The 23,205-nt window shown below is 52.4% G+C and overlaps 1 protein-coding gene across 8 annotated transcripts in view; it reads left to right on the top strand.

The window, feature by feature from the left end:
- Nucleotides 1-7,337: 7,337 nt before the first annotated feature.
- Nucleotides 7,338-23,205, top strand: part of ACTN1 (actinin alpha 1) — a 91,862-nt gene continuing 75,994 nt past the window's right edge. For 3 of the 8 annotated variants that reach the window (XM_006091008.1, XM_006091007.1, XM_006091006.3), the window contains exon 1: nucleotides 7,338-7,773. In XM_006091008.1, coding sequence (XP_006091070.1) covers nucleotides 7,669-7,773 — 105 coding nt within the window. In that variant the 5' untranslated portion in view covers nucleotides 7,338-7,668. The remainder of the gene's footprint in view (nucleotides 7,774-23,205) is intronic. The other 5 variants (XM_023755861.1, XM_023755858.1, XM_023755862.1 and 2 more) reach the window with 4 other exon arrangements.

Here is a 23,205-nt window from a genome sequence, read left to right as displayed (position 1 = left end):
TAGTACCATTAGGCTGTAAGGTTAGAGGTTCAGGACTCAAAGAAGGAAATCCCCAGATCTCCAGGCTGGGAGGTCCATGTGCTTTTAGTTTCTAGAATCTAGATCAGGGGTGGGCAAACTTTTTGACTCGAGGGCCACAATGGGTTCTTAAACTGGACCGGAGGGCCGGAACAAAAGCATGGATGGAGTGTTTGTGTGAACTAATATAAATTCAAAGTAAACATCATTACATAAAAGGGTACGGTCTTTTTTTTTTATAGTTTTATTCATTTCAAACGGGCGGATCCGGCCTGCGGGCCGTAGTTTGCCCACGGCTGATCTAGATCCTACTTGTTTGTGTTTCCCACAGGGCCTTGCATGATCAGTTATACACAATAGGGTAAGAAAAAGGAATTTATTAGCATTAAAATGGCCTGCTACCTGCCAGGTGCTGGCCTGGCACTCTACTTTTTTTTTTTTAATTTGACTTTTAGAGATAGGAAGAGAGAGAGAGAGAGAGAGAGAGAGAGAGAGAGAGAGATTGATCAGCTGCCTCCCACATGCACCCTGACCAGGGATCAAACCCACAACCTGGGTATGTATGTGCCCTTTGGTGTATGGGATGACACTCCAAACAACTGAGCCACAGGGCACTCAGGCCAGGGCACACTCTACTTTTTATTTTATTTTATTTTATTTTATTTTATTTTATTTTATTTTATTTTATTTTAATTGGTCTCAGAGAGGAAGGAAGAAGGAGCAAGAGATAGAAACATCAATGATGAGAGAGACTCATTGATCCGCTGCCTCCTGCACGCCCCCCACTGGGGATTGAGCCCGCAACCCGGGCATGTGCCCTTGACCAGAATCGAACCCGCATGCTTACACTCTATCCACTGAGCCAAACCAGCTGGGGCAGGCTCTACATTCTTTATGTCATTTCACATGTCAGTCCAATTCATTTTTATCACTCAGACTGCGCCTGTTGGTAACTATCTGTGGGATGAATGAATTCCAGGGGAAGAAGCCAACGGCTGGTCCGGCTAGACCAGGAGGTTTGGGAGGACCAGTCCTTCTTTGGGTCTACCTGCATTCTGCTTGGCACAGCGTGGGTGGTGGATAAATACTCCCAGAATTCATAGATATAATGATCCCTCCTTCTTCCCAGGGAAGTTAGCCCACCTACCCCAGAGCTAGGTTCTTTCAACAGCAAAGCACCTGTGGGTTTCTGGGTGACTCATTTCCGGCTGGACTGGGGCAAAAGCAGCTGCCCTTTTGAGTGCTGGTAACTGATTGGGCTAGACTCAGAGCTGCTGCTGATGAGTCAGGAATTTCTGTGTGTGTTTTTTGAAAAGCTTCAGAGGAAAGCCTGGCTGGTAGGGGAGAGTTGAGCAAACTGCTTGAGTCTCACACACCCACTGGCCAGTAGAATTGCAAGAAATCTACGCGAAATCTCGGTTCCTTTGTCATTACACCCAGAGAAAGCCAAAGGATGGAAAAAGGCAACAAAAACCGAGCCTCTGGGAAGAAAGGAGTCAGGATTGTTTCCAGAGAAGTCCTCTCATTTTCCTTCATGATCTTACCTCATTCCACTTTGGTTGCCCTGTGACCCCAGGGTTTTTCCAAAGAGCTGTTTTTTAAGCTTTTTATTGAAAATTCATATGAAATAGACCTGTTTCAGCCTCCCACCAAAGCAAACAGTCTCCCCAAACAATCATATGGAACATCTATCAAGCATCTGCCATCTATTCTAAGAGGGACAGGACCACACCTGTCTAGTTTGCTTTTACAGCATGGTGGTAGGCATTGGGCAGTTGCTTGATAAATATTTGTTGAGTGAATTAAATTTGGAGACCAGGAATTACACCGTGACATCCTGGTTCATAGATGGACGCTCAAACACTGAGCCACACCAGCAGGGCTACTCACCTATCTTAATGGCTATTTTTTTTTATTTTAATTGACAATATGAGGTGGTGGGAGGATGTAGAGCAACTGAAATTCTTATACCCAGCTGCTTGGAGAGTAAATTGTTACAGCTGATTTGAAAAACTGTTTGGCAATATATACTAAAATGAAGCATACCTACCATATGACTCAACAATTTCATTCCTAGGTAGATACCCACCAGAAAAGAATGCATATGTTCACCAGAAAAACACACAAAATGTTCACAGCAGTTTTATTCATAGTAGCTCCCAACTAGAAACAATGAAAATGCCTATCAATAGGAGAGAGGATAAATTACTTGGGATATACTTATCAATGAAATACTACACAGTAGGAAAAAAACCAACCAACCAACAAAACAAACAAACAAATAAAAATTAGCTACTAATACAAGCCACAACATAAACAAATCTCATAGACATTAAATTGAGTCAAAATCCAGAAACCAAAGTGTACATACTGTATAATTCCATTTATATAAGGTTCAAAAATAAGTGAAAATAATCATTGGTGATAAGAAGTCAGAAGCGTGGTTTCCTATGTGGACTGGGAGTATAGATTGGGAAGGGGCACGAGGAAACCTGAGATGCTGGAAATGTTTCATGTGAGTGCAGACGTGTAAAATTTCACTGAGCTTTGTGCTTAAGATCAGAGCACTTGTGTGTTACACCCCAATTAAAAAAAAAGGAATGGATGCTATAAACATGCATACACCTTAGCATCCCTAAAAAAGCAACACATTTAGTAACTGTTTTCTCTATAGACGGTGGTGTTCAAAGGGACTAGCATCACCAGTGTGATGGCCACCAGTGAGTTCTGGATCAAAAGATTGGTCCATCCTCCGGGGCCTCCTTCCTATTGAGAAGACAAGGTCACCAGTTATTGCTTCAACCCACTCTCTTACCCTCTTCCTACACACCTGTGAACATACTCGCCATCCTTCCTTCCCTCCCCTCTCTCAGAACAGGAGGGGCTTTCCTCTTCCTATTGGCCCATCCTTTAGCCTGCATCCTTGAACCCACATGGTCCTGTCTCCACAAGAGCTTGGTGCCATCCCTCCATTTCTTCTGCTTACATTTTCAAGCTGTTTATCTCAACTGAATTCTTCCTCTCAGCCTACAAACAGCTCAAGTTTCTCCTGTTCTAAAAAATTCCTCCTTTGACCCCTAGTTCCCCCTCTAGCTACTGCCCAATATTTCCTCTTCCCTTCTATGTCCACAGTCTCCATTTATTCAGCTCCTAGCACCTGAAACTCACAGCTTTGGCCATATTACTAAAATTCCACAGGCAAAGATCACCAAAGAATTTCCAACGGTCACATCCAAAGAACACTTTTTAAGCTTTACTTTCCAGACTTCTCTGATTCCTCTCACTTTGAAAGTTCACTCCTTTGACTTTCATGGCACCATATGGTCAGGGTCTTCATGTCCACTCATCATTTCCTCTCTGTCTCACTCAGGGGTTCAGGTTCTTTAACGTCCCTTCCCCCCATCCCCCCTTAAAGTATGTTTTTTATGTATTTTAGAGAGAGAGGAAGGGAGAGAGAGAGAGAGAGAGAGAGGGAGAAACATTGTTGTGAGGTTGCCTCCTGTAGGCACCCCACCCAGGGATTGAACCTGCAACCTGGGTATGTGCCCTGATCAGGAATCGAACTGGTGACCTTTTGGGGCATGTGACAACTCTCAACCAGCTGAGCCACACCGGCCAGGGCTACACTCCTCTTTTAAGTGCTGCTTTTCTGGGTTCTGTCCTTGGTCTTCTTCTCTGCTCCACGTAGGCATTCTCCATGGATATCTCATGGTGTCAGTACTACCCATATGCAGATGACTCTCAAATTTCTGTTTCCCCTGAGGTTGGGGTTATGCAGTCAACTTCCGTCTGGACAGCTGAAGCTGGACATTCTCAGAGCACTTCAAGTTCAATGTATTCAAACTCAATCCACGATTCCACTCCCAAACCTGAAATTCTTTTTTTTTTTAAAGGTACTTTGAGCTTTTAATTATTTTTTGTTAATCCTCACTTGAGGATCTTTTTCCATTGATCTTTTAAAGAGGATGGAAGAGAGAGGGAAAGACAGAGAGAAACATCCATGTAAGAGAAACACATCGATTGGTTGCGTCCTTCATGCGCTCTGACCAGGGCCCAGGCCAGGGAGGAGCCTGCAACCACGGTATGTTCCCTTGACTGGAATTGAACCCAGGCCAATGCTCTATCCATTGAGCCAAACTGGCTAGGGTGAACCTGAAATTCTTTATCTCAACTGGTTGTATTTCCACCAGATCCTCCAAACTAGGAACCCATGTGAAAACTAGATCTCAGCACTGTTGATAATTTGAGCTGGGTCATTCTTTCTTGTGAGGAGATTATACTGTCTATTGTAGGATGTTTAGCAGCATCCCTGGTTTCAATCCACTGGATGCCAACATTAACCTACCAGTTGAGACAACAAAAAATGTCTCCAGACATTGCCAAATATCCCCCGGGAGGGGGGTGTCAAACTAACCTAGGGTTGAGGACCACTGGGTTAAAAGCATGGGTTTAGGAGCCACACATATCTGTGTAACTTTGGACTAGTTAGCTACCTCTTGGAGATTTAGTTGGTTTTCTCTTAAGATGGAGATAAGTCTCACCTCATAAGGTGAGCTTAAATAAGGTAACAGGGTAAAGTGCTGGCCTGTCCCATATGGGACATTTGTTGAGAGCAACAAAGACTCCTCTCTCGCCCTCACATCCAAACTCCTATGCCTCTCAGTTTTATCTCCTAAGCCTACCCACTCTTCTTCATTTGCTATACACTCAACCTTCATGTTCCCTGGAATTCGTACGTTGAAATCCTAACCCCCGATGTGATGGTATTAGGAGAGTGACTAGGTCATAAGAGCAAAGCCCTCGTGAATGGGATTAGCATCTTGATAAAGAGGACTCCAGAGAGTTCCCTGCCCCTTCTGCCACATGGGGACACAGTGAGAAGACGGCCAGCTATGAACGAGGAAGCAGGCACTGAATCTGATCTTGGACTTCCCAGCCTCCAAAACTGTGAGAAATAAATGTTTGCTGTGTAAGCCACCCAAGCTATGGTATTCTGTTATTGCAGCCCAGAAGGACCAAGCATTTTCTATCTGGATTTTTGCAAGAGCTTAGCTCCCCTCAGATCAACACTTCACACAGGTCTTCACGGTCTGGCTGCTGCCCACCTTTCCAGCCCCATCTCTCACCCCTCCCAGCCTTGAATTTCTAGTCTAACCACACCGAAATGATAGGCATTCCTTTTACACCGTGCAGTTTCCTGCCCCCGTGTATTAGCTCACACTGTTCCTTCTGCCTGGAATAACTTCCCACACTCCTCCTCATCTGGCTGACTCTTAGAGGCTCACGTGAATTTCACCTCCGCCCAAAAGTTATAGCTGGAGCTGCCTTTCCCATGCTGGGCTCATTATTCATTCCTCTGTGCTCTAGGTCCCCTGGTCAGATCTATTCCCTTGCATCTATCTCATTGCACTATATATTTTTTAAAAAATATATTTTTTTATTGATTGCAGAGAGGAAAGGGAGAGGGAAAGAGAGAGAAAAACATAATGATGAGACAGAATCATTGATTGATGATCAAGCCCGCAACCTGGGCATATGCCCTGACTAGGAATCGAACTGTGACCTCCTGGTTCATAGGTTGACGCTCAACCACGGTGCCCGGCTGGCCCATTGCAGCGTATTTTTTGTTTCTGTGTCTGTCTCTGCAGGGCTGCATAGGGCAGGGATTGTGTCTTTCACATCTACAAAACACCCTGACACACAGATGGTGCTCAGCAGATATTACTGAGCGAATGAATGGCTATAGCACCGTCATTACCCTCTATGTTAGGTTTAGAGCTGTCGTTTAGAAGTGGTTATAAAATAGTCCATAAATCTGCTGTTTCTGTGGCTCAGAAACCGTGCTTCCTCAGCCAGGGACGGGTAGCAAGCACAGTGCTGACTGGTAGCACTTGCTTAAGTGTGCGAGGTCGGCTAATGATGCAGGGAGCAACACCACCAGGGATATCTGCTTACAATAGCATCAGCTGGCTCTCCTGAGAGTCAGAGGCACTTTCTGCACCTTTCCCATCTGTGGCCTTTCCAGTATCCTAATTGATGGCCCTTCCTGTCCGTGAACTTTGTCCTCTAGCACCTTCATTCACCCCTGGACCATCACCCTTGCTTTCTGCAGTTGACTCGGCCATCCCTCAGGGCCACAACTATAAATTAAGCACTACTATGCGCATAAGCCATTGGAGGTCTACTTGCTGCTGTTCTTCAGTCGTGGGGTCCCTCCGGAGCCCACCAGGATGTGAGGCTGCCTCCTCCAGGTGTCTATCACTGTTGGGGCAGGTGTTTAGACCCTCCTCTTGCTAGATCCGGGGAAGGAAGCCCAGGCAGGCACTAAGAGGTGTTTAGTCAGCCTTGCCCTCCTCCTCCTCTAATAACAATAAGCCTTTGCTTGTGGGCTTAAGGTTACAGGGTTAGCCTGTGGAGTCCTGAGAACCTGCTGAGTCCCTATTCAAGCTCAACTCTGAGCCTCAGGCTCCCCACCTGTCGGTGTGTGTTGGGTGGAGGGGGAGGCGTGGAGTAGGTAGATTACTCAGGGCCCTCCTTCCCAATTTTCAGGATGATGCCCGGGTGTGTAGAAGGGTAGCTCCGGCTCCGCCAGCCCGCGGGGACAGGCAGGGGTTCCCGGGAAGCTGGGCGACGTAGTTGCCACCTGGGGAGCCCCGCGGCTTAGCCCAAGGGCGGGCGGGAAAGGACCCGCGGCGAGGCGGGAAAGCTTGTGGCCTCTGAGCGCAGACGTCTGGCAAGAAACCTGTCTCCCGGAGGGCAGGGGTCGGCCTTGTGGAGCCGGGCGGGGCTGGGGTGGGGGCGGCGGAGTCAGGAAATTCCCAGGAAATTCCTTTCCATTCCCGCATTCCCCGCCCCTTTCCTTGGGTGCCGACCTCTCCGAGCCTTGGGAAAGAGAAAATGAAATGTTATTCGGGTTTCATCGCGGCCCTTCTCCAGCCCTGGCCACTTGGGTTTGGAGCGCGCGTGGGAGCGCAGTTACACCGGCGCGTCCGAGTTGGGGCCAACCCCCAGAGGCTCCTGGGGCTCGCGGGGAGCGTGTCCAACCTCCGGAGGCTCCTGGGGCTCGCGAGCGCTGCCGCTCGGTCCCAGAACTCGAGGAGGCGTCCCCGGCTTAGGTCCCGTTCAGCTTAAGCTGGTATCACATGAGCCGCAGGGGAGTGGGAACCCAGGGTGTGGGCGGGGGCGTGCGCGCCGGGAAGGGGCCGCCCAGTCCACCTATGCTCGGTGGCCCCGCTGACGGATGCCAGGAATTCCCAATGAGAGGCGATGGGGGGAAGTTTGGGCAACTCGGCCTGGCCAATAGAGAACCTAGGGAGGGCTCTGCCCCTTCCCCCCGCCCCCGCCCCCGCCCCCGCCCGCCTCCCTCCGGCAGCGCGAGTGTGTGGGCCCGGCTCAGTGTGCGTGGAGATTAGGTCCGAGCGCTCTCCCTGAGGCTGGCAGTCCGCGAGCTCCAGCCGCCGCCGCCAGCAGCAGCTTTTGCGAGCAGCGTCGCGGCGGAACCGGGCGCAGGGGAGCTAGCCCGGCCCCGCTAGCACAGCACAGCCCGGCTCGACTCCCACCCCACTCCGGGACAGTAGCAGCTGCAGCAGTCGCCGCCGCCGGGAGAGAAGGTGGAGGAAGAAACCCAGCCCCTAGCACGCGCGCACCATCATGGACCATTATGATTCCCAGCAAACCAACGACTACATGCAGCCCGAAGAGGACTGGGATAGAGACATGCTCCTGGACCCGGCCTGGGAGAAGCAGCAGAGAAAGGTCAGCAGCCGCCCCTGCCCGCTGCTGCCCCCAGCCCCGGCCCGCTCCGCTCCGCCCGCCGCGCTAGCGGATTGGGGCTGGGAACCGGTTCCTGGCGCGCACGAGCGGGGGCGGGGGATGCGCGCCCGCTGCCTGGTGGGGTGTTGGGTTACAGGCGTGGGGCGGGAGGGGGAGCGCCCCTGCCCCAGAGCCCGCGAACGCCCAGCCAGACCATGGGGCAGCGGGGCCGCCATCGGGCGGGTCGCTTTGGGGCTGGTGATCCAGGTCACCCGGCTGCCGCCGCACCATCCCCGCGTGGGCAGGGCGCTGGGGTGGTGCTCGGGAGGCTGGGGCTGAGCCCCCGGCTCGGTAGCTGCGGCTCCGGATCGATTTCCCTTCCCTTCCCCGCCCCCTGGCCGCCTCTCCATATGGCGTGCGGTGGCAGCGCACTTCCTGGGCCGCCCTGGGCTGGGTACCTGGAGGGGGCAAGCTGCGCCTCTGCGCCTCCCTGCCCCTGCCCGCAGACCGAGGGGAAAGAGGGCGCCGGAGGGATTGGAAGCTGCTCCCGGGTCGGCCTCGAGGTGGACCTGCTGAAGGGGTTGGGGCTGAGAAAAGCCAGGGGTGTACGCGGGCTCCCCAGCGGGCCCTGTGGGGGCGGGGTCAGGACGGCAAACCGTTTTATTGCTTAACTCAGTGGGTTGTGAGTTGCGAGCGGAGGTGGGCTTGAGTCTGCGTCCTGCGCCTCCGAACCCTGCTCATTCCTGGGAGAAGGCGGATTTAGGCAACTTGAGTTGAGGGGCTTCAGGGCAGGGGGTTGTCCCGGGGATGTTTAGGGTCACGGGGATCCCTGCTTAGCCACCGAGCCTTGTCCCAGTCCCCGTGTACCCGGTGCGCACTCCACCCCCGGAGCTAGGCTCGCAGCTGGCGATGGGACTCCGGCACTGTGGCCAGTGGCAGGAAGAGGTCAGAAACCACTCTTTGGGTGGGGGGAGGGCGCCCCAACACTGCCTTTGCTTCCTGCCTGCGCGGTGAGGTCTTGCCCCAGGCGGCCACGTACCCTCTACACCCCTCTCTCCCTCCTCCCCGCGCTGCCCGCTCCCATCCGGTCCCTCCTCGTTTCATCCCTCTTCGCCCCACCCCCATTCCCCCACCCCCTGCTGATCTGGGAATGGGGGGGGGGGACAGGATGGCGCGTCCCTCTGGATAGTGCGGTTAGGGCTGGGCTTGAGGGAGAACGCTCATGTCCAAAAATGGTAACATTCATTCCCTTTTTTAAACTTAAAAGGGGGGGAGTTTAGGGAGCCGACTGAAGTTTTTTTTTCAGCCAAAGGCATCCTGTATTAGCTCACTCAGGAATCCTAAGCCCTTTTACTCACTTCATTAGACAAGCAGAGGTAATTTAAAACACACACACAAAGGGCTTCCTCAAAGTCAGTCGACCTGACACCCAGGCAGGCTTTCGCTGGGCCCAGCCCTATGCGACATCCCACCGTTCCCCAGCTTTGAGCTGACTAATTGGAAATACAGCCGTTACTTAAGACCACCCCTTCTCTTCCTCTCTACCCGCCCTGGGAGAGCTGGGGAGAGCCGTGACAGTACCCCACTCACCCCTTATATCCGGGGACAATTGGGTGGTTGGTGGAGCAGAGAAGGGAGTGGGTAACAGAAATTCCCGTGGGGGCAAGGCAGAAGGGCTCTTTAAATTTCAGGGTGAAGCCTTCTTTCTTGAGAATAGATTTTAACTTGGACAGGAGCGATGGGATTAGGATGGTGGATGTCTTGGGATCATCCATGGGGAGTAGAAGAGAAGGAAACTCTTATTTACTGAGTACCTACTTACTGTAAGCCTAGGAGGGGTGGGAGTGACAGGACTGCCCAAGAATAAAAAATTAGGTCCTTTTAAGGACTGTGGGAGGACTGAGTTCCTGGGAGGCACAAACTCTTGTTTCCTCAGCACTGAGCAGGGGACCTGCACAATGGTATTCAGTATTTTCGAATCAATTTAATGAACATATTAAAATATAGTTCGAAGAAGAATTATATAGTGCCTCTCTCTCTCTGTCTCTCTCTCTCTCTTCATAAAAATCTGGCCTGGGTGGTGTGGAAACAGTGGTCTGGGAAATTTGGTAATCTACTGGGCAAACCCAACAGTTCCAAAAGCTGGCAGTGGTTGATGTGTGCCAGGCATTGTTCTAATCTAGTCACGTATATTGTTCCAGTTGTTACTCCCAGCAGCTCTGTGAGCCGGGCACACGTGAGGATGAGGGAATGAGGGGCTGAGGGGGAAGTTAACCAGCCCAGAGTCCCAGGCTGGGGTGAGGTGGGGCTGGGATGCATCCATGTTCGAGGCAGGCAGCTTCGCCTTCCCTGTCCCTCGTTGGTTAAGGGAGGCAGGAAAGCTGGGCCTGGCATCCAGATCCTGCCGGGATCTCTGGACCAAGGGGAGCCAATGCCTGCTTTGGTGGGATTGATGGGAGGGAGCAGCTGGACAGCACAAGCTTTGGGCTGGACTCAGAAAATCTGGTCCAAAGTTTTTCTCTGCCATAAATTTGCTTTGCCTCCATTCCCTCCTCTGTAGATTTCACCTAGTTCTCAGTGGGATATAAAGTGGTATTACCTGTGGAGAATCAGACTTAGTGTAATTGGTTGCTTTTGACACCCTCCCTGCTGACTCTGGGAAGCAAGCGTTGGGTGGGACCAGAGCTGACAAGTGGACAGAGTCTGCTCATTCCAGATGGAGGCAGGAGAGTGGGGGGTGGGCGGGGAGGACACAGTGCAGTGGGACACAAAGGCCACTGGCAGGGAGGCAAAAGACCCTGTTTTTAGCCCTGGTGCAACCACGACTATTTGTGAGACTTTGGGCAAGTCTCTCAGCTTTTATCAGCTCATTCAATGAATACTTGTGGAGCACCAACTCCGTGCAGATAGAGCGCTGACAAGACAGACAGGTGCCTGGCACCTCCATTCTGTTTTCTCTGTAAAGGAGCTGCATTCCTGCCCTGCTAACCCCCTGGGGCTCCTACAGGGATTGGATTAAATGACACGGAAGGAAGTACTTCCTCTGAATGGTGAGGCCTGTTGCTCATGCAGGTAGAAGTCTGCACAGGCAGGAGGCATGACTCAAGACCTGTGGCAGGTGGGCCGTGGCTTGTCCCTTCTTCAAAGAATGCTTCAGTGCAGAGCTCATCAGGCTGGACTCCCTGGCTTCAGACCTAAAATGCAGTGGGTCAGAGATGTTCACTGGCTTTCACAGTCTTCCTGGCTTCAAGGCTGAGCCGCCAAAGCTACTTTCCTAGGGGCAGCAGGTCTGAACGCCTATCTTTTTGGGTTGGCCATAGTCCCCATGGATCTTGCCCATGCCCTTACATGTATGTGTGTGTGGGTGTCAGGCAGGCTGGATAGATCATAGACCAGTGGTTCTCAACCTTGGCTGCACATTAGAATCACCTGGGAATCTTTTTTAAAATCCTGATTTCTGGGCCTCATCCTCCGGAAATTGTTTCTGTGTTATGGGGTGGGGCCACAACGTTAGTAACAAAGAAACAGAATTTCCGGAGGATGAGGCCCAGAAATGAGGATTTTAAAAAGATTCCCAGGTGATTCTAATGTGCAGCCAAGGTTGAGAACCACTGTTATAGACTTGGAGTAGCATCCTGACTCTACGCATTCAGGCTTTTGACTTTGGGCAAGTCACTTAACCTCTGTCAGCCTTTTATTTATATAAAAGGAGCTAAGCTCGTCTGGTGTGGCTCAGTGGTTGAGCATCCACCTGTGCACTTAAGAGGTCGCTGGTTCGATTCCCAGTCAGGGCACATGTCCGAGTTGTGGGCTCAATCCCTAGTAGGGGGTGTGCAGGAGGCAGCCGGTCAATGTTTCTCTCTCAATGTTTCATTCTCTCTCTCCCTCTCACCACCCCTCCTCTAAAATTAATAAAAACATTTTTTTAAAAAAGGAGCTAAGACCTGTCCTCGTGCCCTCCCAACCCCACCCTGCCGCTGCCCCAGGTTGATGGGAGAAGATATGTAAAATAGCAGCTTTTGTGGTTGTCTCTTCCTTCTTCAATCCTGGAGGCCCTGGTTGAATGTGTATTTCCACAGGTGCCAGCCCTGTTTTTTTTTTCTTTTTTTTAACATGTAGGAGTTTAATCAATATTTGTTGAGCTAATGGATGTTGAAACAGGCAGGTGTAAGAACATAGTTGTAAATAGGCCCAGATCCTGATTCTGCACCCACGTGGAGCCAGGTTGTTAAGCCCGGCCGCGGGAAGGGAGGCCGCCCTGTTTACACTTCCTTCTGGACTGCATGACCCGCACAGGAGCTAACCGTTCAGTGGGGAGGGCGGCAAAGGTGGGGAGGAGCAGACATCTGCCTGCCTTGAAGGTTAGGACTCCGGCAGGCAGAGCGGTATCTGGCAGAAATAAAACCTGAGAGAAGAGAGCATTGGCTCTGGCGTCCGTCCTCATGCCCCTCACACTTCTGACTCCTGCCGGCTTCCCCCCTGGCCAGCGTCCATGGGGCAGGGACCCAGCCTGCCCTGTTCTCTGCCGAATCCCTAGTGCCGAGCACAGAGACAGGCCTGTTAGAGGTGGTCAGGAAAGATCTCTGAGTAATTGGAAAATGGTGTCATGCTTGCCTCTGAACTCTGGGCTGGGGGTGGAGATGGGGATGAAATGCTTTACATTCCAGATGCACCACCCCATCCTGGGGCTATATCTGGCTCCATGCTCTGCCGATAGTCATGCTCTGGGCACATTGGCTTCAAATCTAGGTCATCTCGAGCTGTGTGATCTACCTGATGACCCCAACGGGGAAATGGAGATAATCATTCCTGCCTGATGTCGTTGAGTTAAGCCAAGTAACGTACACAGGGAGTGTAGCATAGCACCTGGCAGATAGCCAGTGCTCAATAAATGTTAACAGTTTTGAGGAATCAGAATTTTTATGGCTTTTACCCAATATGCTTTGAGGTAGGTGTAACATATAAACCCATCATAGAAGGAGCCAAGGCTGCCTAGGAATGAGTGGGAGTTGTGTCATCCTTGACCTCTGACCCTTTAGTCATCTCTGGCTCATTCAGTGTCACTTGACCTCTGATTGCTCAGTTCCTTCACTGTAGAATGCGGTAAAATTCCTGTTCAGCCTTTCCCTACTTCCTAGATATATAGGACGAAGAGGTGCACGTTAAAGTGCTTGTTTGCTTGTTATAGGACAGGCAAAATGACCTCAAAATAGGAATTACCTCTAAACGAAACAACCTGGGGGTGTCTGCAAGCCCTACTGTTACATGGCTGGGGCAGTCTTTGCCCTCCCCTCCTTGCCCACCTCCCAGCAGCTTACCCAGCCCTGCTTTGCTTCAGGACCTGTTGCAGCTGTTCTCTTGCCAGAGCTTGTCCACCTGAGTGCATTGAGAACAGGTGCCCACTGGTTATCGGAGTGATTGACAAAGCCTGAAGGAGAGAGTAGGGGGGCTGGAGCATCAGGGCTGTGGGGACCACCTGTGCTGCCTAAGACAGGTGTGACCAGACTTTCCAGTTTTGAGGAATGATGGGACCTTGAGGGGCCGTCAGGGTCACTGGAGATGGACTTTAGGAGGAAGAGACTAGCAGGGTCCTACAGGATCCCTGGTCACCAGCCTTTTCAAATAGAAGAGGAAGAAACTCATTTCCGTTCTTGAGAAGGAGCTGGAGGCTGTTCCCAGTGGGGTGGGCGTGGGAGGAGGCCCTGATCCATGAGTCCTTCCTTTCGGGGTAGTTCTGAGTGTGAGGAGGTCAGACCAATGAATGTCCTGTAGTTTGGGGTTTGTGGTTGGGATTAGGGCCCCCCCTCTTTCCATCTTCTTGAGGAAGAGCTGGGGCTGGGCACCTGGCCAGTGGCCACAAACCATAAATTTGGCTTGAGGACTTGTCACACAAGACCTGGTGCCTCCTATGTGTCTGGAGCCAGGGTGGGGCAGCACGAGCCTGAGCCATGGCCCTAGTCCCGTCCTGTCACTGTGTGTCTCCAGGAAAGAGCTGGAAGTGACTCCGTTTCTCCCCCTAGTTCCTTAATAATAGTGTAAGAATGTTGATAGTTTCTTATGGATCAGTCAATGAGCGATGATTGAACCCCTCTTAAGTATCAGATGCTGTGCTCACCTGAGGTCATGGAAATCATGGTGTAGGTGGAGAGGGGACTGAACGACACAGAAAATGACAACAGGCTGCATCAGTGATGGCCAGAGCGTGGCCAAGGCAAATGCCATGCTCACTGCAGGGCAGGAGCCAGACCTGCGGCCTGTGGTGGTGGCGAAGGTGAAGGGCTGGTGGCGTTTGAGCTTTATCGCCAAGGAAGGGCAGGATTGAAGTTCCTTCTGGGAAGCCTCTGCTTTCCCTGGGAGCCAGGCCGTGGTGTGTGTGTAAGGAGGGGTAGGACGGGAAGGGAGAGGGGAGAAGGCTAAAAGGGCAGAGCAAGGGCAACTGCCTATCTTGCTTGCAGGGCCCCGTGGGCTGGGGAACACCCCTCCTATTGTTCTCACTCCTTGTCCTTCTTTCTTATTCTGTTTGTTTCTCCCAGCGCTGACCTCTCACCTTTCTGAGAGCCAGGCTGTTTGCACAGCTCACACGTGGGGCCCTGGAGCCTCACACCTCTGTGCAGGTGTTGTTGGGACCATTCCAGCCAGTTAGCCCCACGTGTGACCACCCAGTGCTTTCCTGGGATCTGGTATTTGGCCGAGAGGCTGTGGTCTGAGGGCACCTTCCCCACTGCCCTGCTGTTATTCCCTAGGAGTGTGGTCATCTCTGGGACGGGCTCATGAGCTGGGCTTATTCATCAAGGACACTAGAGCAGTCCTGGGGCCCACCAAATCCCCAGAGGGGTCATGGCTGAGAGGCCTCGGGCAGAGGAGACCCCCTTAACCTGGTTCCTTAGTCCTGGCCAGACTGGGTCACCCCAGTCGGACTCATGATTCAGCCCAGGGTTCTGTTTCCATCAGCTCAGGTGCCGGCATCCTGCTAACTATGAATTGTCCACACTGGGCCCTGATGGAGGCAAGGAGCCTTGGGATTGGCAGGGGGAGGAGACCCCGCAAACCAGGGCTCAGAGCCACCCTGGAAGCCCACATTCCTCTTTTTTTATATTTATTTATTTATTTAAAAATATATTTTATTGATTTTTTACAGAGAGGAAAGGAGAGAGATAGAGAGTTAGAAACATCGATCAGCTGCCTCCTGCACATCTCCTACTGGGGATGTGCCCACAACCCAGGTACATGCCCTTGACCGGAATCGAACCTGGGACCTTTCAGTCCGAAGGCCGACGCTCTATCCACTGAGCCAAACCGGTTTCGGCCCACATTCCTCTTAACACATGGTCCAGATTTCTCCCTGGTCCTTAGGCTGAGCATCAAGTCCCAGAATCCTTTCTTCTCAGCAGGTGGGAGGTGAAGGTATGGAAAAGGCTGGTCCGCTGCTCTCTGCCCTCTCATGTCCTCTGCTCCTGTCCTGTCCTGTCCTGGCTGGGGATTATCTGGCAGGATCTCAGTGTGTGGGACACCAGGAGTGCAATGTAGTAATGCGTATGCCCCAAAGCTGTGACCCCACCCTGCCCCCTCTGTGTGCCCCATTCAGCCGCCAAATGGCAGCATTGGTTACAGAGGGGATGGGTGGGAGTGACAAGGCCCTAGTCCAGCTCCAGCCCCTCCTAGACAAATCAGCAAAAATTGTGGCAGTCCCCTGGGCAGGGTCATCTTCCCAGACCCAGAGCTAGGAGCAGGACTGGATTTTTTTTTTAAGTTAAAAAAAAAATTCTTATAATAACGATAGCTTCTCACGCTTTCTGAGCACATGCTAAGGATCAGGCACTGTCCTCAGGACTCTACATGCATTAACACGTCTAATCACATGCATTAACACATAAGGTGCCTTTTATGGTATAATTACATCTCAAAAAGCCCTCAGAAAATGCTAAGTAGCATAAAGGAGAAAGTGACGATTGCCTGTCTTCCCACCTCCCAGCGGCAAGAGCCCGCACAGGAGTTTCAGATGCCCTCTGCCACCCTGTCCCTCTTCCTCTCATTCCTGCGTCCCCCTTTCTCTCCCCTCACTGTCTACTTCAAGGCCAGGGATCTGGGTTTGTGGTGAGTGAGGCGGGGGAGATAGAAGAGGAAAATAATCAAGAAGGGCAGCTTTCATAAAAAGTGTGATGTGGCCCTTTTCTTGGAAATTGCTTAAGGATAGATCATCAGAAGGCTGGGGTTGGGGAGGAGAGGTGGCCTTCCTCATTTCCCCATGGACCTGCATCTGTAAACCCTGTTGGCCTGGGATTGCTTCTCACCTCTGCCACCCCCAGGGTTAACAAGGTGGGGGGCCAAGAGGGGCAGCTTTCCCCAGAGTCTGAGGCACGGGGAGGGCCAGGGTCCTCCCCCAGGAGGCAGCTGCACCACTCTTGGGTTGCTTAGCAATAGTGGGAAAAGGTGACTTAGCCCACTACAGAGGTAGGGGGAAGAATAAAAGGCAGCCAGGGATGGAGGTGGGAAGTAGATGCAGAGGATGCTGTTACCCTGGAAACCGCCTGCTTGGTCCTTGGCTACAGTGGGCTACTGGGCTGGGATCCACTCTTCATTGGGAGGTTGCAGGGTCCTCTCCGGGCCTGTCACCCACAGTGTCGGCGAATGGAGGACAGAGGAACCCTTCGTGCACACGACCTGTGTGTGAGCTGTGTTCTGTTGGCAGCCACATTTAACATTCCCAACAGCCTTGTAAGGTATGTGGGATGATCACACTTGATAGATGAAGATCCTGAGCTTAGAGATATGAAAGGACAGGCTCACAGCCGCACAGCAGGAAAGGGCTGGGTTGAAGGTGCTGGTACCCTGGGTTCCTAAAGGAAAACCTCTCATTTTGATTTAAAGCATTTCACAGGTCCAAGATCCAGGAGGTAACGTCAACACTGTTCACCTCCTGGGAAGGGAAGAGAAGGTGGGAGAAGGAGGGCTGAAAGGAGGATTACTTGTTTTATATCAACCAACCAACCAACCAACCAACCAACCAACCAGTATTTATTAAAAATGTCTCAGTTCTCCAAATAAGTAATAAGACTAATAGTTCACACTGATTGAAGGTTGCCTGGTTTGGATTACTTCAATCTGGTCAGCAACCCTTTGAGGAAGGTTATTTTTCTTGCTACAGACGGGAAATGGAGGCTCAGAGAGGTTAAGTAACTTGCCTAAGGTTCACCAGCCAGTAAGCCAGGTACGGAATGAGCCCAGATAGATTGATCTCGGAATTCATCTACTAACCAAAAGTACAGACACAGCCTTTGCTTTAACTGAGAGACAAGAATGTATAAATGAAGTAAAAAGGAACAACTCAAGATGGTGTATAATCAAGTGCTCATGAGATTCAGCATTTTTAACATTTATGCTTTCACATATGGTTTTCTTTCCATTAATCACCATGGGCCAACTTGTGGGGTCCTATCCCCATTTCACAGACAGGGCAAGTGAGGCTCAGAAGGGTAAGTGACTTGACCAGGTCTCAGCCTGAATGGGGTAGAGTGGAGGGTCTGTGAGGCTACCGGGGTGGGCATGGGTCTTTCTGAAGTTCCTTTTTCTGGTTGAAAAGGCAGTCGAGGATTGTAGTTGTATTTCTCTCCACTTCCAGTAGAAGGAGTAACTGTCAGGAATAGACTCAGGTCCCCTGAACCTAGAGGACCCCTCGGGTCCCCCTTGGCCCAAGTCGAGCTGATCTCTGCGTTTACGACTGACTTCCCTGCTTTAAGATTCAATCGTGTCCCCCTCCCTCTCTGCTGCTTCAATTCCTTCAGCGTTACCTGCTCCTGTTGGTCCTTTTGGTCACTAGGACAACCAAACAGGATTTATGGAACCAGGTAGCTGAGGCTCAGTGTATTTTGTTTGTATAAGCCTGTGCACGTGAAACCCAAAGTTAGGGGTTCTTGTTTAAGCCTTGAGACTGTTAAGGAAGTTGGTGAGGGGAGGCTTGGGGGCTTAGGTTGGGGTAAGCAGTTTTGGCTTTACGCTTTGTGGGCCAGGCCAGGGAGAAGACCGTACCCTTCCTGACCCCCAGTTTTGAACCTTTGCCCCCAGGGTCTAAGTCCAAGGCCCCAAATAGTTCAGCGGAGGGCACAGCAGAGTAGCGATCCCTGGGGGAAGGGAGCCTTTCCCGCGAGCTGCCTCCTCTCTGCCTTATCTTTCCTGTTTTTTGGGGTGGCTGGTGCTATGGGGCTGTGCAGGGGGTGGTCACAGGCCTGTGAGTTGAGACCAGGCCAGGGCTTGCAGGGGAGCATTTTTATGGGCCTGAAGATTTATTTTTTAAAAGCCATCTGTAAAGCCTATGATAACTGATGGGCGTAGAACAGAGTGGTGCACAGCTCTATTTTCAAATCATCTGTAGGTGAAATGACACCGGGGGAGGGAACGGCGAGGTGGGTGGCCTCCTGCAGGCGGGTCTCCTAATGGAACTTGGCTTTCCATCTGGGAAGAGAGGCGGCAAGCCTTGCATGGGTGGGAGGGGGCTTGCTGCAGTCAGACTCCCTCTTTCTCCTGACGTCCCATGTGGAAATGTCCAGGCGGAGCAGCCTGAGGTTTGGGGATGGAGAGATCAGTGGGGCTTTTAATTCTAAGTCCTCACACCAGGAAGCAGGTTCCCTACCATCCCCAGTGTGAGGGCCTGGGGTCGGGGTGGGGGAGGGCAGCAGCTATTGCCAAGGTCCTGCTGTCTTGACCTCTGTGTCTGTCTGGGTCTGTGAGTGTGTGTGTGTGTGTGAGTGTGTGTCTGTCTGGGTCTGTGAGTGAGTGAGTGTGTGTGTGTGTGTGAGTGTGTGTCTGAAGCCCCTCTGTTGTTTTTGGCCGCCGCCGTGACTTTGGCAGAGGAGTGGCTCCCCTTCAGACACCGCGGACATCCTCCAGATAATGCCAAATGGCACTTTCCAGTCGAGTTCCCGATATTTCGGAAAGGCCTTTCTTTCCAGGAACCCAAAGTGCTTTTGCAGACTTTGCCCTGGGAGCCGGAGGCGGCGGCGCACGAATGCTGCTTTCCTGGAGCGGGGGAAGCGGGGCCAGACCCCGGTTTCCTGCCCTTCATCCACGGCTGGGACTGGGGAGCGATCTTCACTCGCACGAAGCCCTGAGCCTCTCTTTAGAAATTGGGATAATTTCCCAAACTTTAGCCCCAATGAAAGACGCCTATTTTTTTAAGTTAAGCTATAGTAAATTTGGAGGTTTGTTGTATATAATCAGCTTTTTAAAAATTAAGGAATGCCACACGGCATCTCAGTTCAATGGGCTGGAACCCCTTTAGTGGGGCTGCTTGGCATGGACAGTGGGACCCTGGCTGGGGGACCTGTCCCCCTCCCCCCATTCCCTTTCCATGGGAGCTGCTGGTTCAGGGGAAGGCCCAGCTGAGGGTCACCTTGTGGCTCAGGGACTGTATCTGGGAGTGAGGAGCTGAGCATCATCTCCCCTCCCCCAGCAAGGACTGACCTGTACTGTGCTGTGGGCCGGGCACATTGCTAGTGTTTCACAGATACCGATTCATTTAATCCTCACCACACCCTTTTGAGGTGATGTCGCCGGGGGGTAGGAACATTTAGAAAGGCCTGCAAAGACTCAGGTGGTCACAGCTGTCATTTCTAGGTTTTCTGCTCTTGAGGCCAGTTCACAGCGACCATGGACGTTATGGACAGAGTCGAGGCCGGGGCGTGCTCTTCTCCAGTCCCATTCCCTTCCCTCACTGGACGGAACCACCGTCTGGCTTGGTGTTCTCTTTGTACGCACAGTTTATGCAGTTCCTGCTTGTGTAGTTGTCTTTTTTCGTGTTTAAAACTTTACAGAAATGGTGTCTCACCGTGCACCCTGCCCCATCGGCTCACACCTCTCTGCATCCTGGAGCTGTCGACAGACGCAGCATCCCATTTGTGGAAGAGATGGCTGAGGCCTGGTGGGGCTGGAGGACTTGGGGGTTTGCCCAGGTCACACAGCTGCGTACAGATGGCAGGTGGGACTGCGAGCCGGGCTTCCTGCCTGTGCGGGAGGTGCTCTCTGCCATAGGGCTGCCCTGTGCCCTGCCTGAGTTCAAAGACTCCCTGGTATTTGATGAGGGAGGGCAGGAGGAGTCAGTTTCAGTTTCTTTCTTTCCTCCCACGTGTGTTTTTGGCTCCTGGCTCCTGTGCCCTGAGGGCACCTGCACCCTTGTTTAGTGCCCTCCTTCCCGGGGGGCTCTGGGAGTCAGCATATTTGGGACTCACCCCCTTGCCATCTTTTCCCTTCCTAGGATAGCAGTTGTGCTTTTACTGCTCTTGATGAGGCAGCTATGCAGTGACAAAGCTGCCTTGAACGTATTTGGGAATGCCTCTACGTGAGTCTCTGCTTCCCGTCCCACAGTGGCATCTTGCAGCATTGGGAAGCTAGTCGTGCTCTGCGCGCAGTTTTGGAAGAGGCCAGAGGAGGGGAGCCACGCTGAGCTGAGCCCCTCTTGGCTGGGAATGAGCAGCCAGTAGGTTCAGTTATGTCTCCCTGTCCCGGGTTTCCTGGCCCTGGCCTCGCTTCCTTTTCCCCTGGCCCTGGGCCACGCAGGCCTTTGCCTCGCTCACTTAGCGCCTGGGTGGATGGGCTGGAGAGAGCTGGAAAGGACGGACGTGCTGGCAGCCTCTTGGCAGCCTCCTCACACTTGCTTTGGCCACTGTTGTGAAACACTTGGCTCTGAGGACATTTGGAGGGTTCTCAGGGGATGTCGCTGATCTACGGCTGACTTGGGCTCCTTGGATGATTGAAGGTGGATTTGTGGGGTCTCCTGGGGCACTCTAGTAAGGGATCTGTTATCGGGGCTCCTGGAGGCTGTGCCCCTGAAATTCGGACATGCTCATGCCACCTCATCCCAGAGCCCTGGAGCTTAGCAGGATGGGGTGGGGGGGCTGTGGAGTAGGACAGTGGCTCTCAACCTTGAACGTGCATCAGCATCCCCTGGAGCGCTTGTTGAAACACAGATTCCTGCCCCAGCAAGTTTGGCTCAGTGGCTAGAGTGTCGGGCCTGCGGACCAAAGGGTCCAGGATTCAATTTCGGTCAAGGGCACAGACCTCGGTTGCAGGCTCTTTTCTTGGCCCTGGTTGGGGCTCATGTGAGAGGCAGCCAAGCGATGTGTCTCTCTCACATGGATCTTTCTTTCTCTCTGTCTCTCCCCCTCCATTCCATTCTCTCTAAAAATCAGTGGAAAAATTTTCCGGGTGGGCGGGGAGGAGTGGATGAATAAAAACAACCCCCCCTCTCCCCCAGATTGTGGGGACCCATCCTCAGCCTGTCATTCGGTAGGTCTGGGGTGGGAGCTGAGAATGTGCATTTTTAACAGAGGGCACTTCAGAGTTACTCGCAGAGGAAGGAGAATGGGGCTGGGGCTGTTTTACCCTTTGCTAGAAAGGCCTTGAGCCTGATGGTGACTTTGCTGATATTTTCTACCTCCCACCTCTCCTCCCTTCCCCAAGTAAGTAAAAGCTGTGTTTTTTCTCTGTTTGAGAGGCCCAGGCTTGGAGAGGGGGTGTGCTCCTGCACCCCGAGGAAGGGTAACTCCTCAAGAGCCTCCTGCTGGCACATAGTAGGTGCTCTAAATAGTGGATATGATGAACAGTGAGGGGCATTCCTTTGGAGGGGGTGAGCATGCCACAGTCCAGCATTAGATACCTGGCAGATGCTGAGGTGCTGGGTGGGCTGCTCAGTGATGGGGCTGAGCCCGGTACCCAGAGCAGAGCCTAGGCTGGCCCCCCAGCTTCCAAGGTCTGCCCCGGGAGGCTGCCCGAGGCCAGGGAAGCTGGTCTTGTGCTGGGGACGGGGTCTTCCCCGGGTGTCAGATAGCGGTGGTGGGAGCTAGCACAGACCCAGGCTCCATATTAGGCAGGCAAGCTGCGGTTTCTCCTCTTTGGGCCCGCGGCCCACTTCAGATTCCTCTCCCGAGGCACTGGCCGTGCTGACACGTCCCTCCGCTCCCTGCCTATTGCATTTGGCCGGAGCTCCTATTTGAGAAAATCTTAGGGAGTTTCTGGTCCTTGTATGTGTGTTCAGGGGCCTCAGAGGAAGTAAAACCTGGACCTGGGTTTTCCTTCTCCTTCGGCCCAGTGCCGTGGGTTCTCTGGGGTGCGGGATGCCGGCAGCCTTCTCTCTTTAGCCACAGCATCCAGGGGCGTGTGGAACCAGCCAGCACCTCTGGACCCTCCAGCTCCCAGCATGCGGGACGGTGGCCCAGCTGCTTTCTCCTTCTTTCCTGTTGGGACCCTGCGCGGTGGCATTGAGGAGAGGAATAGGTGTGGAAACACTGTCCTTTTTGCACTATTAGGCCAGAGACCTGTCTGGGAGGACCCTGTCCTGTCCCCTCAGCATAGGGAGTATGATTGTGTGCTATGTACCAGGGCCCCAGGAGACCTGGCTTTCTTAAAATATGTTTTTCTTGATTTTAGAGACAGAGGAAGGGGAGAGGAGAGAGAGAAATATGGATTGGCTGCCTCCTGCACACCCCCTACTGGTGATGGAGCTCTGACCAAAATTGAGCTGGTGCCCTCTTGGTGCATGGCACGATGCTCAACCCACTGAGCCACACCAGCCGGGCCTGGGGTTTCATCTTAGAGCTGCCCGTGGCTACTGCATGATGTTGACAAATCACACTGGATCCTTACCGATAAAATGAGGGGGCTGGCCCTCGCCGATTTGACTGAGTGGTTGGAGTGTTGGCCTGTGGACTGAAGGGTCCCCTGTTCCCATTCTGGTCAAGAGCATATGCCTCAGTTGCAGGCTCGATCCCCTGCCCCTGATGGGGTGTGTGTGGGAGGCAACAAATTGATGTTTCTTGCTCTCTGTATCTTCTCCTCCCTCCACTCTCTAAAATAATCAATGGAAAGAATATCTTCGGGTGAGGATTAACCAAAAAAAATAAAAATAAAAATGAGGGGGCCGGGCGATAGGTTGGCAGTGGTGCTCTGTAGTAAACTTCTCACTGGGGTCATTGCAGGGAGATGACCTCCAGGGTCCGGCTCCACGCCAGCCGTCTGCGTGTCTGTCCTCTTGTCAGGGGAGTCACTCAGCTGTCAAGCATTTCTTGAGGTGACCTTGAGGTTGACCCCAGGGCTTCCCGGCCTGGTCCTGAAGCTAAACTACTCTGCTAACACAGTCTCTTATCTGTAGGAGTCTTCTGTGTCCTCAGCTTTCAGGAATTTGCTCTTACCCTCTAGGGAGGGCGTGGGTGGACCAGGTAAATGAGCTTCTCTTATGGATCCAAAGTGCTCTGTGTCTGGGGCCCTGCACTCTCTTACTCTGGAAATGCCTGCTGGGGTGTGGCCAAGTGGGAAGCCAGGTGCCCGGGGAGGGAAGGCCTTGTTTGGGGTTGGTAAAAGCTCCTTAGCTCTGTTTGCTAGCTCTGAGGGTGAGGGGTGGGGTGCATGATGGGGGTGGCTCAGGAGGAGTGGGGAGGGCATCTCTGC

This window comes from Myotis lucifugus, unplaced genomic scaffold, assembly GCF_000147115.1.
Source record: "Myotis lucifugus unplaced genomic scaffold, Myoluc2.0 scaffold_85, whole genome shotgun sequence".
Lineage (NCBI taxonomy): Eukaryota > Metazoa > Chordata > Mammalia > Chiroptera > Vespertilionidae > Myotis > Myotis lucifugus.
The sequence above is the reverse complement of the archived record's forward strand: the minus strand, read 5'-3'. Positions and strand labels throughout refer to the sequence as shown.